Below are 15,363 nucleotides of genomic sequence, written 5' to 3' on the forward strand. Positions count from 1 at the left end.
ACAACTGTAATTCAAAGCACAGTAAGACCTAAAATTTACCCTAGTTTAAATAAACATTTTTTTCTGTGTTAGATAATACCTGTTTAAGGCATGATTTCTTTGCAAACACCACAACGATTGAGCTTCCCATGACACATGCTTATTCATATATATATATATATATATATATATATATATATATATATATATCTTTACTTAGATTTCTTTTTTCCAGTGTCAAGGGTTTCTCTCAGATGGGTATTTGTCATGCATGAGGTTCATTGTAAGGACAGAACCCATCTATCCCTACATCTTCTTTTACATCTCCCTACTACCAATGTTGACAAGGCACATTCTTTATTCTCTTTGTCTCTGTTAACATAGTAGAAAGAATACTTGGCTTGAGAGTTGGTGCACCTTAGTCTGCCTTTAAATGATTCTTTTTACCCCAGAATGAAGAGAAAGATTGCATGAGTAGCATAGGCTGCATGCTATTTTTCTATTATGGGTATTAGTTCAATATTACTGTGCTAATGAGGTGATTGATAAAAATCAAAGTTCTTGAAATGTCTTTAATATGTACAGTGACCTCAAATTATCAAGGAAAAGACAGAATCTTGGGTTCTTTGTATTCTTGTTTGCAGCATCATAATAATGCTAAAATTTATGCTGGGTACATATTGTCAAATCAATGTCATTGTCAAAGTCATGGTCAATTAAAAGCATAGACTGTACTATTATAGCATCAATTATATTCATTTTTCTTTTTAAACTTGCAAAATAAATTAAAAGTTATACAGACACATTATTTTTCAAAAGGGAGTTTCTCTAATCAGACCTTTATATACTTTAAAAGTTTGAGTAATAGTGGCCTCGCAAAGGTACATTTTACTTAATTCTTTGTGGAAGCTATGCAGAGTCTGATGTAATTATGATGAACTTTTTCTGTTCTGAAACTAACCATTGACCCCAGAGAAAACATTACCACATTCTGCTCTAGAGCTCTGAATAAAGCCATCCACTTTCTGTGAAGACAGATTTTATTATATAAAAAAGAGCAACATCAGAGAAAACAGAAGTGTAATTGTTATGAAAAAAATAACTAGGAGAAAAAATATTGAGAATTATCAGGTACATGTGTGGTAAGAGTCTTCATCCTTGTACTCTTGAAGTGTCTCACTTTCAAAACAACTCTATTAGAGTTGTCAGCACAAGTTCTTTGTAGTTTCTATGTTGGAGTTCTCTGTTTGTATCTCAATTTCATTAAAATTCTTCATCACAGAATTAAGAAGCAAAGATCCAAATCAGATAAAGGACAGTTTACTCAATATTTCTTCATATTCAGTATAGTTCTACTTCATCTACTGAAGTGATAATCTGTGTTTCTGACTCACTGTAGTCACGGGGTTTTACTATAGCATTTGGACACTCTCTCATCTAAGATTACCATGTCAGGTATATGACCATGTTCTTAGTTTTTACATTATCTATGTCATCAATTGCCTAGTTGGTACCAAGGTCTCCAATGAGTTTTTTGCTCAGAAGATTCTTGGTTGTCCAGTAATCATACACAGGCTTTTAAAAAATATATTGTTAGATATAATCAGTGTGTCTACCACTCAAGATAAAAGAAATTTGTTAACAAACACAATACACAAGGCTCTTGTTTTCCATAATATGCATTTCATTGGGTGAGAGTTGTATCTACTGTTAGGCAGATTAGATAAGTTATTTGCCTTTTCGCTGTCAAGCTCCTTTTTTCTGACCTTCTAGAAAATTGTATAATTCATTTTGCAATAGTGCTATGATGACCAGAATGGAGAATTTCTTAACTCCACATTAGATTCATCTACCAAGTTTAACCTTTTCTCTGAAACTGGTACACAATTACTATGTTAATAGCAGCTATGTCCAAGCAGCTCTCTAATATGGTACTGATTCCTGAAGTAAGGCAGCCAAATATTAGGTGATGAAAGATGCATTCTTTAATGTTGAGCATTTAAGGTTTTGGTAAGGACATTACCAAGGACGATTCCTGGCTTGGAGAGGGGTTCCTAAGAAGGTGCGTTTGAGAGTAGTAAAAGAATGACTGGAAGTCAATCATGGGTGCAATCTGAAAGCTCTGTGTTCTGCTTTAGCTGGCTCTCCAGAGAGCTGTGTAGATAGTTCAGCTATTGCAGATAAAAGTCCAGTTATTTATTGACATAATTATTCAACCATTACCCCAGGTTCTCTTTCGATTATTCCACAAATCAGCATTTTTATGACTTTAGTCCCTTGATTCAGAGAATCAGCAAGTACATTTTTTTAAAGATAACAAATGTTCTCAGAGATCTGCCTGATTTTGTAAGCACAAATAATAAGTTTAGCTATATATAGTCCTGTCCTGAGATTACCATTCCCACCCTGCCTGAACCTAAAGTCACTCTGTTCTAGGATGAACTTGAACTGAGGAATCTGCCTGCCTGTGTCAGCACACACAATAAATGTAGCTGGGTGGGATGTTTCCCTGAAATCACCATTCCCTTAATCTCTTTATCTCTTTCCTTAATATTTTTCTGACAAGCTGGCTCATTAGTATAACTGTCTTTTCTTTTATGTCTGTGAAGCCATTCAAAGAGTTCATATTGCATCCCTATATTTTGTATAGTTGAAAAATTTTATATTTGTGAACTCATGTTTTCAGAGTTCTTTACCACTGCCCTAAGGGCTGTCCTTAGGCCACAGTGTTTACTTTTTTGATGAAGAACATATTCTTGCCTCCCAGACTCACCCTGTTTCTAATTATCATAGAAACATTTACCATAACAGGTAAAATATTTCTCAAAGGAGGACCGTGAATATATGTTACAAACAAGCCCAACACCCAAGAAACCATCAGCACTCATAGAAACCCAATTCTTGCTGTCTCTGCTCCAGGGGTGGGAAAACCTGTTATGTTGTCCCTTCCAGAGCAATGCAGGACTCAGTAGGATACTATACCATACCATAGGTATTTGAAGTGCTATCTTAAAGCCTGTAGCTTATCTTTAAATTTAAAACCAAATATATGATGCCTTTTTATATTTCTTTGTATAGACATACCTAAACTCCAAAGGATTTAGCGTAAGACTGGGACCTCTAAAAGGTATGCTTCTTTACTTCCTTCAATTTTTTTTTTTAATAATTAGTCCATACTAAGTTATTTTAGAAATGAGGAGATGTTTTAAATAGGACAGTGATACTGCTATCATTCACTTCAATTGGAAAGTATTAGAGTTCTGTCATCACTTTGAGCTAGTAATTTTTAATTCAATAAGGAAAGGCCATATTCTCTTTTAGTTGTGCAACTAACTCAATTTTTAGGTTGAGAATAGGCACATTTTCTATCTATTATCTACCATTCAACAACCAGGCCAAGAGAAAGTTATGTGAAATTACGAATACATATTGTGTTAACACAATGATTTGGAGTTGATAGAATTTTGAACAACCAACTAATGAGCCCTGTCCTCAGAGAGACCAAGAGAACATGGAACACTTATGAACAATGTACTCCTTTCTCTTGTACACATTTAAATTCTCTGTGATAAGAGTTATGTAACAACAACAATGCTGATATGGGTCTGGCCTCTGTTTCATGAAGCCTGAGTTTCTTCATATGCAGAATTTCACAAGTGTCTTCTATTGTCTAAGTTTGCATTTTATTGCTGTGAAGAGATACCATGATCAAGGCAACTCTTATACAGGAAAACATTTAATTGGGGCTGGCATGCAGGATTAGGCTTTTAATCATTTATCATCATGGAAAGAAGAATGGAGGCATGCAAGCAGACATAATATTGGAGCAGGAGTTGAGAGTTCTTCATTTTGATCCAAAGGCAACCAGAGCAGACTGGAATCCCACTCTAGTCAGCGCTTAAAGCTAGAAACCTCAAGCCCACCCCTACAGTGGTTCACCCCATCCAACAAGGCCACATTTACTTCAAAAAGGCCATAACTCCCAATAGTGCCATTCTCTGTGAGTCAATCATTCAAACACATGAGTCTATGGAGGACAAACCTACTCAAACCTCCACAGCTATAGAAGGCATTTCCCAGCTGTTTGTTCTGTAATCCACAGATAAAATAACTTACACTGATGAATGTGGCTTGTATCACCAGGGATTTTCTGCAGTCTCACTTGACTTTTGATAACACTCAGGCAAGGGAAAAGCAGAAGAAAACAGCAGAAGAGGGAGAAAACTGGAGTGAGAAGGATATTGAGTGGCTGAATCATCAGAGAACAAAAGGGGTTCTTAGGCTCAGTGATGTTCAAACCCAGTTTCTCACACAGTGGTATGGCTAGTCCACTACTTCTCAATGTATGATTACCATACTTTGACCTCAACTGGAAAAAAAATCAAAGTGAAAAGAATGGCAAGCAATCATGAAGTCAACACAAAAAAGTCTTTTTCAAAACATAAATAAAGATAAATCAAAATACATCAATAAGAGTCATTGTGATAAAGTTGTTAACATTTACCAAATATTTCTAATATTCACGATATTATAGAAATTTATGTGCATCTTTAGTTATGCACATATACAAGAATATTATATAGTTATTTCTTGCATCATCCACCAGCATTGGTTCTTTGGATAGCTGTTACCCATGCTCATTTGCTCACTTGGAAGAACTGATTTTTCTAATAGGAGCACAGCAGACTAGAGGACAGACCAGTACTTAATGGTGGTGGTCATACTGCCCTGCTAACATAGCCTGCTCCTTGGAGGGATGGTCTCCTCTTGGAAGGAGAATGGGCCTAATTTCTGGTTGTAATTCAGAGTTGTCTCCATTGTTGTGGGAATGAATCTACTTAGCCTAATCCTGGTGAACAACATTAGCCTATTAGCATCCTAAATTTTGGTGCTTTCCAGCTGCCTTGGTTAACAGACCACTTATTTGGTATTTTGGAAGCAGTGCTCTTTCAGCTAAATTCTTAGTGTTATTTAATTATTTTCAAGTAAATCTATAATTAAGTCCTTTATGACATGAATTCTATCACTTCAGACCTCCCCTACATCAAGATGAGTATCCTTTTCTTTAATTAAATCCTTTTCTTTAATTTTTCTTTAATTTAATTTTCTGATCATAGTGTCATATGATCAGAAAATCTGGTAAACTAGTACATATTTGTTGTTACAACTAAAATGATGAGCTTAATAGAAAATAGAGACTGGAAAATTACACAGTGATCCCAATATACGTATTTATTCTAGGAGAAATTTAAAATTTTCATTATAAACGTGATTATGCATTAAGAATGACAAATATTTTAAGTATAATGGATGAACACAGAGCCAATGAACAGTCCATTAAAATTTAAGAAATTACTACAATAATTCAATATTTGCTTTTTCTAGACATAACTTTCAAATATTGTTAGAAATGGTTTTCTGAGAAAAAATGGCAACTCAGTTCATTGCCTTCATTTTTTAGAAAAAGTATCTAAAAATCTTTGACTGGAGAGCAAGAATACAGATATATATTTTAGGGAAAAGCAGGAAAATAGACCATAATAATTTAAATGTACTAACAATTTTTATGTATTTTTCCTATTATAATATTGATTCATAGTTCGGAACTGACCCTCTAATGTCTGTGACATCAGATAAACACAGTAGCTGTCCTTTATTTTATAAGAAAATAAAGAGTCTTCTCATGCTATACTAATCCCTATGGTCAGAGCTGCATTTGTGTGCTCCGTGAGCCCTTGTGTTATCCTTAAATAAAACTCAGTATACGCTGTGTGCCTTCTCAAAGATTCAGAATGCTATCAGTTATTATCTTGTTTATGTTTTAAATGATATTCTGGAAATAGCATATTTAAATTAATAGTACCCCTGTGCCAGGAAAATAAGAAATTCCAGGGCGTCATCGAAGTGTCATTGAAATAGCAAAAGAAAGATGAGATATCTTCAGGAAAGTGTGATTTTTGTGTTGCGTTCTACAATTTACCTGTAGAATAAGACAGGAGTGGGTTGTTTGAAAATGGGATGAGGATAGGTGACAGGCAGATCCCTGGGCTTCTAAGTACTATTACTACTCCCTTCAGTACTTCACCAAACCCAGAGGCCTGGGGTGTCTTTTTCTTCATCTAGTCACGTTTTTTCTTCTTTCCTGTCTTACCAACTTTTTGAAATATAAACAAACAACATTTTGCAACCAATAATATAGCAGATGCCACACAGGCCAGCAGGAACCCAATCACATCCAGAGAGTGGTACTGAAACCAGCTGAGGTCATGGGCTGCCACACGAAGGTGCTTGGCTCCTTTGTGACGCATGACAAACTCAATCCAGAAGACTGCTCGGTCCAGAGGCTTCACTGGCTGGTCATGGTGGATTCTTGATAGTCTCATGGCATTCTCTTTATAACTTGAAAAATGTACAAACAATCATTTGTCTGTTATTTTTTTTTAAAGCAAGTATGTGACATATGTTTAACTCATCAATTTGTTATTATAAGAGCATTTGCTACAGTACTAACAGTTTTAAAATCTTCCTCAAATAGCATCCAGAGTCCAGCAGGCTAGCCAGGGTTATATAGGGAGACACTATCTCAAAATAAAACAACTAGAACAAAGAAAAATGAGCAGATAACCTCAAGTCAAGAGCTAAGTATTTAGAAGGCAAAGTATGCTTTCTCTTGGAGTTTCATAGTAAGGAGAATTAATATATTTACCTTTGCTTTGATCATAAGGTAAAGTTCTGGACTCTATCCAGACTATATTCCAGACTATATCACATAGAGATGATGTGAGTAATATGGTTTGTGAAGAGGTGTCCTGTTGCTTCTAAGACATCCAAAAGATTAGGGGAAAGTGATTAACACTCACTTGGGTGTTAAAAGCCACAGTGTGGGCTTATTAATGTGTGTCCTTCTTTGTGCATGTTAGTGGAGGACCTGTGGGCAGGTGCTACCTGACGAAGAAGGGAGATTCAGTTTTCTTTAAAGTTTTCATCTTGGTGTATTAACACTGCTCTAGTAGATAAGTCCAAATCTATGTGCTATGGGCAGCACAAATAAGACTCAGTGGTTTATTTAAAAAAAATAGATATGAACTGGAAAGGAATGAATTTGAGGATTTCGAGCAGGAGTAGATGTGATTGATCAAAATATCATATATATATATATATATATATATATATGTATATATATACACATATGTATATGTTATATATGTGTATACATATACATATATATGTGTGTGTGTGTTTACATATATATGTGTGTGTGTGTATACATATATATATATATACTCAAAGAATAAAACGATAGCTTATAAACTAAAATAAAAGAAAATAAATTTATAAAATAAAATAAATAAGTAAAAATATTTTAATACAAATTAAACCACCTATTCTTGTTCAAATGTATTGAGCTGTATTCCCTTAAAAATAATAGTTTACATCTTCCTCCTAACAAATGTTAGCAAATAATTTTTTATTTATAAATCAAATTCTAAGTTAAGATTTTCAATATAAAATGTAAAGCTTAAATTTCTTGATTGAAAATATCATTGTGAATACCAATACAAATTTATTGTAAGGCAGCATAATTAATAACCATATTCATATACCATTTCACATCATATATGGCAAGGTTACAATTTTCTAAACAGTTAAAATTATTCTCATTTACATATTAATATATAGTATTTCATACTTTTTGATGGTTTTATGAAATCTGAGACGGTTATGTAAATATCACATACTTTTAATTTCAGGTGATATCAGTAGCAGTAGTAGTAGGCTTGGAGTTCATGAGAGTTTCAAATGCCATGCATTTTAGTGCATGGGTGGAGTTTCTGACAGTAATTGCATAAATGTTTTTAAAATCTAACATAATCTAATAAACATTCTGGGAAGTTGAGCTGAAAACAATCCTAGATTTTCTTACATTTAATAAAATGAGTCAAATCAGCAGCAATTTATTCCTTAGTATTGGTTTAGTTGAATAGATTTCTAGGTCAATATTTATGGAAAATGAAAGCTCATACTAAGAATTACTGATATTCCTAACACATAATGTAGTTCCTAAATTAAGATTTTATAATATTTAGGCAATTAAAATATTTAGAAGTAACTTATAACATCAATGTGTGTCAATACAGTGTTAATAGTTAATTATGCATGATTATATGCAAGATTATATATGATAATAATATAACTGGAAAATATGTTTACTGAATATTTAATTCCAATTTATTTTCAATTTTTCGAAGTAGCTTCATTAATTGAAAATGAAGCAAGCAATATTTTCATCAGTCTCTTGTTACTTACATGAAACCAAGTTCAAAAGAATGAATTCTTGGAATATTCTACAACTATGGACAGCCTAACCATGTCAGCCATGGATGTACAATATTCAGTACTTACGATGGCTCATTGATGACTGTTCTCAGAGCATTGAGCAGATCTGAGCTTGTCATCGTGTTCATGTTCACCTCCACTGCTGCTCCTTTGGCCTTCATGTGAGCAATGTTGTCAGGCTGATCAGCGAACATGGGGACTCCCACCATAGGGATCCCATGGTAAATGGCCTCATAGATTCCATTTGTTCCACCATGGGTGATAAAAGCTCTGGTTTTGGGATGTCCTATTTTGCGGACAAAGGAAAGAATGAGTATAGATTTCATGCTAATTAGTTGGCAGAATTTCAAAGGTAAAAGGGATAAAGTGTTATAGTGATCAATGAAGGCAACATTTTGTATAAATGTTGACCATGAGACATTGTTCTTCTAGGGTATGACACTCCCAGAGATGGTGCTGGGGGGTGAACTTCTTTTCACTGTCTGGAAAGGTAGCACTAAGGTAGAGATGTCTAACATCTGATGGGCACTGAAGATATTTACAGATGTCTTTTTTTCCACAGGGCAAAAATGAATGTGGACAATTCAATTATTTCTTCCTTAAACCTAAAGGTGTGGATTGTGCTGTAGCTCAGTGGTGGAGTATTTGCATTGCATGCAGAATGTTCTAGATTCAGTACTCAGTTTTAACACAAAAGTAAAACTTGAAGTATTATATAAAATGTAAGCAATTTCTTAGCATTGAGACAGTTGAAAACATCTAATAATTTAAAGTTTTTTTTTCAATTGGATATTTTATTTATTTATATTTCAAATGTTATACCTTTTGCCGGTTTCCCATTCACAAACCCGCTATTCCCTCCCCTCCCCATGATTCTATGAGGGTGTTCCCCACCCACCCCCATCCACCCACTCACCACATCCACCCACCTACCCCCACCTCACTGCCCTGGCATTTCCCTATCCCCTACAATGGGGCATTGAGCCTTCACAGGCCCCTAACTTGCTTCCTGACTACACAGAGTTTTCTGGCCCCAGAGTCTTACCAAGAAGATCATTCTGAGGAATCCAATCAAACAGTCTTGTATTGGTTCCTAATGTGTCTGGTATCTTTCCTTTGTATCGCCACAAAACCTGTGGAAGACAATGCTTTCATTTTACAGGTACAACACATTGTGAAGGTGTGCTGAAGCAGCAAATTACTGAGAACAAACTCTATACATACTTGAGGTCATATTTGAGAAGGGGTAACAGATATGGACATTTGCAAACAAAGAGTTACAGGTTAGGACTGTCCACAACAAGCCACTACTATCAGCATCTACTACTGATCTAATAAAAACAGATTAGTACTTAGATCTTTATTACTGAACAGACATTAGGAATATACTATAGGGATATTTTTTTTCCTTTTAGTTTTTGAGATTTTTGTTTGTTTTGAGGAAAAACTTTATAGGACTTACTTATAAATCACTTTTAAAAAAACTTAATTTTGGAGTAATGAGACAAGGTTTTAATTTCTAAATGAGAAAGCCTGAAAGAGACAAATGTAGGTATAAAAGCCACAATTTTTAAAATGCCTATCAATGTATTACCTTTATAAAATTATATTAAAACTAACCAATACATCACTGACGCTAGGTTACTCCATGAATAGGAATAGAGAGTTAAACTATAGAATAACAACAATAAACTTTAAGGTTAACTGAGTGCCATAAATTATAAAATACATTATATTTTAAAATAATATTCAATTTTTGTTTGTACAATTGTACAATATTCAATTTGGAGAGAATAGTAGATTCTAGACCTTCTACTTCTGAAACACCTATATTTACATATAGTCTTAATGCGATTCAGGAAGTTGGAGTATAGCTTTTAGCATGATATCATTCTAAATAAAGTATAGTGTCTTTCTAATTAAAAGTATGTTGTTAAACTAAATTTCAGAATTTGGTGTCAGTCAATCCAGGGCAAATGACTTTGGAAGTGGCCTAATGTTTTGTTTTCTATCCTATTAATAGATAATAGAAGTCTATTAATAATTTTTATAGCAACTGAGAAATAAGGCAAATGAACAAATATGCCAAAAAATAACACCAACTCTTAAAAACCATCATTAGTAGTGTTCAGCAGCTGACAGGTTTCTGCTTCTCTTTGCATATACCACTACCAGTCTCTCTATTGCCAGTCTGAAGCTGTTCTGGTCTCAAGGATCAAGGGCTTTACTGACCTTCTGAGGAATCTGGGCAAGCGCTGAGGCAATGAGATTGGCCTTTTCATCTGTCAGGTTTTTGACCATTGACCCCAGAGAAAACACCACAATACCATGTTCCCCTGAGGTCTGAACAAACTCTTCCATTTCCTGCAAACATGACATTCTGTTGAAAATGTGTAAAATCATTAGGAGGAAATCTAGTTTGCTTACAATTCTAGGTAGAAAACATGGGATTAAGGTTCAAAGGAATGTTTATATTTCTCTGTCCCATGACACATAAAACCAGATAGTAAATGTTGAGAAAATATGTTTTTTGGAAAAAAATGTATAAGGTGTATTCAAGAAGAATGTGACACAAAATCACCATAGAAGGGAGCAGAAAATAGTGGCAGCACTTCTCTTTGCAAGTGAACATGCTATTCTCAAAATGTATCTGAAAGAAAATAAAATGTTAGTTGACATGGATGAACATTAGTGAAGCCAGTAAGTCAAACTTTCGGACTTATTATCATGCCTATTACACACGAGTAATCTTAATAAAATTATCATGAAACTATCATAATATTTAAATCTGTCTACTCATGTTATTATTTTTTCTTGATGTAGATGAGTCGCAGACTGCATCAAACCATCTTTGTTGATTAAACCAATGTTTCCTAAAAAAAATCATCTAAAATATGTATCTTCTTAATGATATTATACTAAAAGTTAAAGTCATCTTCATTATTAGTTCTTGATAATGGTTTTATACCAATTGTTATTATGACAATACAGGCTACCATAATATCTGTTAGCACACACACTAAAGAGAGATATGTCTGATCCCAAAGGCTCTCAACATGTGCTTTCTCTTACTCATCAAATCCTAAACAACTTATCTGGAGTCTTCATGAAGGCATCTTTCTTGAACAGTTAGGGAAGGTGTCCCTGTCCAGAGCTCGGTCAGGCACATGAGAAAGACTTCAGCACACCCCTGGCTTTCCATGGTCCTGTCTTTCTACCCCCATTGTACATTCCACACCAAAGAAAAACAAACATATTTAGTATACCTTTTATTCCACTTTTTATTGTTAGTTTCTTTTCTCCTTTATTTTTTATTGAAAATAAATTCTCACATAAAATATATTCTGACCATTCAGTTAATCCATTTCTCCTGATTCTTCCCCCAAACCCAGCTCCCTGCTCTACAGATCCACTCTGAAGCTTAAATTCTCAAGTCCAAATGATTCATTATAGTTAATAAAACAAATATGATGAGAGCAGAAATGCTCCTGGCAGAGTGGAGTTACTCAGCAGCACATCTTTGTTATTAAAGATATTAACCTTGTAGAGTTATCAGTTATTGTATCATGGAATAATTAAGACCATCTCTGTCATCAACCTACCTTAGGTAAAGGCTTGGCAGGTTTGCAATGCAGTCCTCCCACAAACTCAAAATTTGGTAAATATGGACGAGGAAATTCAAAATCCCAATATGTTCGCATTAGCCAAATCTCAGCTTTCCCCATAGTCTCACACAGTGTGGTGGGTCTTCCTGGAGAGTACACATAATATTGATTGGAAGAAATTAGTACTCATATTTGCGAAGTAAAAAGGTATCATTCATTTTGTCATTAGCTATTGGAAGGAAACGTAGACTTCCTAAGGTACATATCATACTCTATGTTAAAAGAGGAGGAGAGTGAAAACTGGACATTACAAAGACAGTGAAAGAGGGTAACACACAACTGTTAGCATTGTCTTAAAAAAAACAATAAAGGTTTATGTGTAGCAACAATGATTGATGAATCCACAATTTCTTCTCTTTAGTAAAAGGCAGAAAATAGATTGTCTCTATCATGTAGAACGTTTTCCACCATTCACTGCTCTCCAGTCTCTTGCTAGGAACAAATTTCTCTTATACACTTTGTTATACTTGGTTTAAAAATTATGTCAGAGGATTCCCATTATGTGAGTGATTCATCATTATTACATTCTTCAGGGAGCCCTGATACCCTGAATAATTCTCTCAATACAATACACTTTGGTAGACAAAAACCACATGATCATCTCCTTAGACACGGAAAAAGCAATCGACATGATCCAACACCCATTCATGATAAAAGTCTTGGAAAGATCAGGAATTCAAGGCCCATACCTAAACATGATAAAAGCAATCTACAGCAAACCAGTAGCCAACATCAAAGTAAATGGTGAAAAGCTGGAAGCAATCCCACTAAAATCAGGGACTAGACAAGGCTGCCCACTTTCTCCTTACCTATTCAACATTGTACTTGAAGTCCTAGCCATAGCAATTCGACAACAAAAGGAGATCAAGGGGATACAAATTGGAAAAGATGAAGTCAAAATATCACTTTTTGCAGATGATATGATAGTATATATAAGTGACCCTAAAAGTTCCACCAGAGAACTCCTAAACCTGATAAACAGCTTCCGTGAAGTAGCTGGACATAAAATTAACTCAAACAAGTTAATGGCCTTTCTCTACACAAAGAATAAACAGGCTGAGAAAGAAATTAGGGAAACAACACCCTTCTCAATAGTCAAAAATAATATAAAATACCTTGGCATGACTCTAACTAAGGAAGTGAAAGATCTGTATGATAAGAACTTCAAGTCTCTAAAGAAAGAAATTATAGAAGATCTCAGAAGATGGAAAGATCTCCCATGCTCATGGATTGGCAGGATCAACATTGTAAAAATGGCTATCTTGCCAAAAGCAATCTACAGATTCAATGCAATCCCCATTAAAATTTCAACTCAATTCTTCAATGAATTAGAAAGAGCAATCTACAAATTCATCTGGAATAACAAAAAATCTAGGATAGCAAAAACTCTTCTCAAGGATAAAAGAACCTCTGGTGGAATCACCATGCCTGACCTAAATCTTTTCTACAGAGTAATTGTGATAAAAACTGCATGGTACTGGTATAGTGACAGACAAGTAGACCAATGGAATAGAATTGAAGACCCAGAAATGAACCCACACACCTATGGTCACTTGATCTTCGACAAGGGAGCTAAAACCATCCAGTGGAAAAAAGACAGCATTTTCAACAAATGGTGCTGGCACAACTGGTGGTTATCCTGTAGAAGAATGTGAATTGATCCATTCCTATCTCCTTGTACTAAGATCAAATCTAAGTGGTTCAAGGAACTCCACATAAAACCAGAGACACTGAAACTTATAGAGGAGAAAGTGGGGAAAAACCTCGAAGATATGAGCACAGGGGAAAAATTCATGAATAGAACAGCAATGGCTTGTGCTGTAAGATCGAGAATTGACAAATGGGACCTCATGAAACTGCAAAGCTTCTGCAAGACAAAAGACACTGCCAATAAAACAAAAAGGCCACCAACAGATTGGGAAAGGATCTTTACCTATCCTAAATGAGATAGGGGACTAATATCCAATATATATAAAGAACTCAAGAAGGTGGACTCCAGAAGATCAAATAACCCCATTAAAAAATGGGGCTCAGAACTGAACAAAGAATTCTCACCTGAGGAATACCGAATGGCAGAGAAGCACCTGAAAAAATGTTCAGTGTCCTTAATCATCAGAGAAATGCAAATCAAAACAACCCTGAGATTCCACCTCACACCAGTCAGAATGGCTAAGATCAAAAATTCAGGTGACAGCAGATGCTGGCGAGGATGTGGAGAAAGAGGAACACTCCTCCATTGTTGGTGGGATTGCAAGCTTGTACAACCACTCTGGAAATCAGTCTGGCAGTTCCTCAGAAAATTGGACATAGTAGTACTGGAGGATCCAGCAATACCTCTCCTGGGCATATATCCAAAAGATGTCCCAACCGGTAAGAAGGACACATGCTCCACTATGTTCATAGCAGCCTTATTTTAATAGCCAGAAGCTGGAAAGATCCCAGATGCCCCTCAACAGAGGAATGGATAAAAAATTGTGGTACATTTACACAATGGAGTACTACTCAGCTATTAAAAGGAATGAATTTATGAAATTCCTAGGCAAATGGATGGACCTAGAGGGCATCATCTTGAGTGAGGTAACACAATCACAAAAGAACTCAAATGATATGTACTCAGTGACAAGTGGATATTAGCCCAGAAACTTAGCATACCTGAGATATAAGATACAATTTGCAAAACACATGAAACCGAAGAAGAACGAAGATCAAAGTGTGGACACTTTGTCCCTTCTTAGAATTGGGAACAATCACCCATGGAAGGAGTTACAGAGACAAAATTTGGAGCTGAGACAAAAGGATGGACCATCTAGAGACTGCCATATCCAGGGATCCATCCCATAATCAGCCTCCAAATGATGACACCATTGCATACACTAGCAAGAGTTTACTGAAAGGACCCTGATATAGCTGTCTCTTGTGAGACTATGCCAGGGCCTAGCAAACACATAAGTGGATGCTCATATTTAGCTATTGGATGTATCACAGGGCCCCCAATGGAGGAGCTAGAGAAAGTATCCAAGGAGCTAATGAGATCTGCAACCCTGTAGGTCCAACAACATTATGAACTAACCAGTACCCCGGAGCTCTTGACTCTAGCTGCATATGTATCAAAAGATGGCCTAGTCGGCCATCACTGGAAAGAGAGGCCCATTGGACATGCAAACTTTATATGCCCTAGTACAGGGGAACGCCAGGCCAAAAAGTGGGAATGGGTGGGTAGCGGAGTGGGGGGGAGGGTATGGGGGACTTTTGGGATAGCATTGGAAATATAATTGAGGAAAATACGTAATAAAAAATTTAAAAAAACCAATACTCTTTGGTATGTGAGATACAAATGCAAGGATAACCAATACACATCTTTCCCCTTACCTTTAAAAAGAAC

At 35.4% G+C, this 15,363-nt stretch overlaps 1 protein-coding gene across 5 annotated transcripts in view; it reads right to left on the reverse strand.

Annotated features, from left to right (window-relative positions):
- Window positions 1-5,196: 5,196 nt before the first annotated feature.
- LOC110294338 (UDP-glucuronosyltransferase 2A1) overlaps window positions 5,197-15,363 on the reverse strand; it is a 32,632-nt gene continuing 22,465 nt past the window's right edge. For all 5 annotated transcript variants that reach the window (XM_021162498.2, XM_085836823.1, XM_021162496.2 and 2 more), the window contains 5 exons: window positions 11,919-12,067; window positions 10,549-10,680; window positions 9,362-9,449; window positions 8,383-8,602; window positions 5,197-6,378 (listed from right to left, as the gene is read on the reverse strand). In XM_021162498.2, coding sequence (XP_021018157.1) covers window positions 6,099-6,378; window positions 8,383-8,602; window positions 9,362-9,449; window positions 10,549-10,680; window positions 11,919-12,067 — 869 coding nt within the window. In that variant the 3' untranslated portion in view covers window positions 5,197-6,098. The remainder of the gene's footprint in view (window positions 6,379-8,382; window positions 8,603-9,361; window positions 9,450-10,548; window positions 10,681-11,918; window positions 12,068-15,363) is intronic.

Source organism: Mus caroli, unplaced genomic scaffold (assembly GCF_978045245.1).
Source record: "Mus caroli unplaced genomic scaffold, Mus_caroli_1 scaffold_4, whole genome shotgun sequence".
NCBI classification, from domain to species: domain Eukaryota; kingdom Metazoa; phylum Chordata; class Mammalia; order Rodentia; family Muridae; genus Mus; species Mus caroli.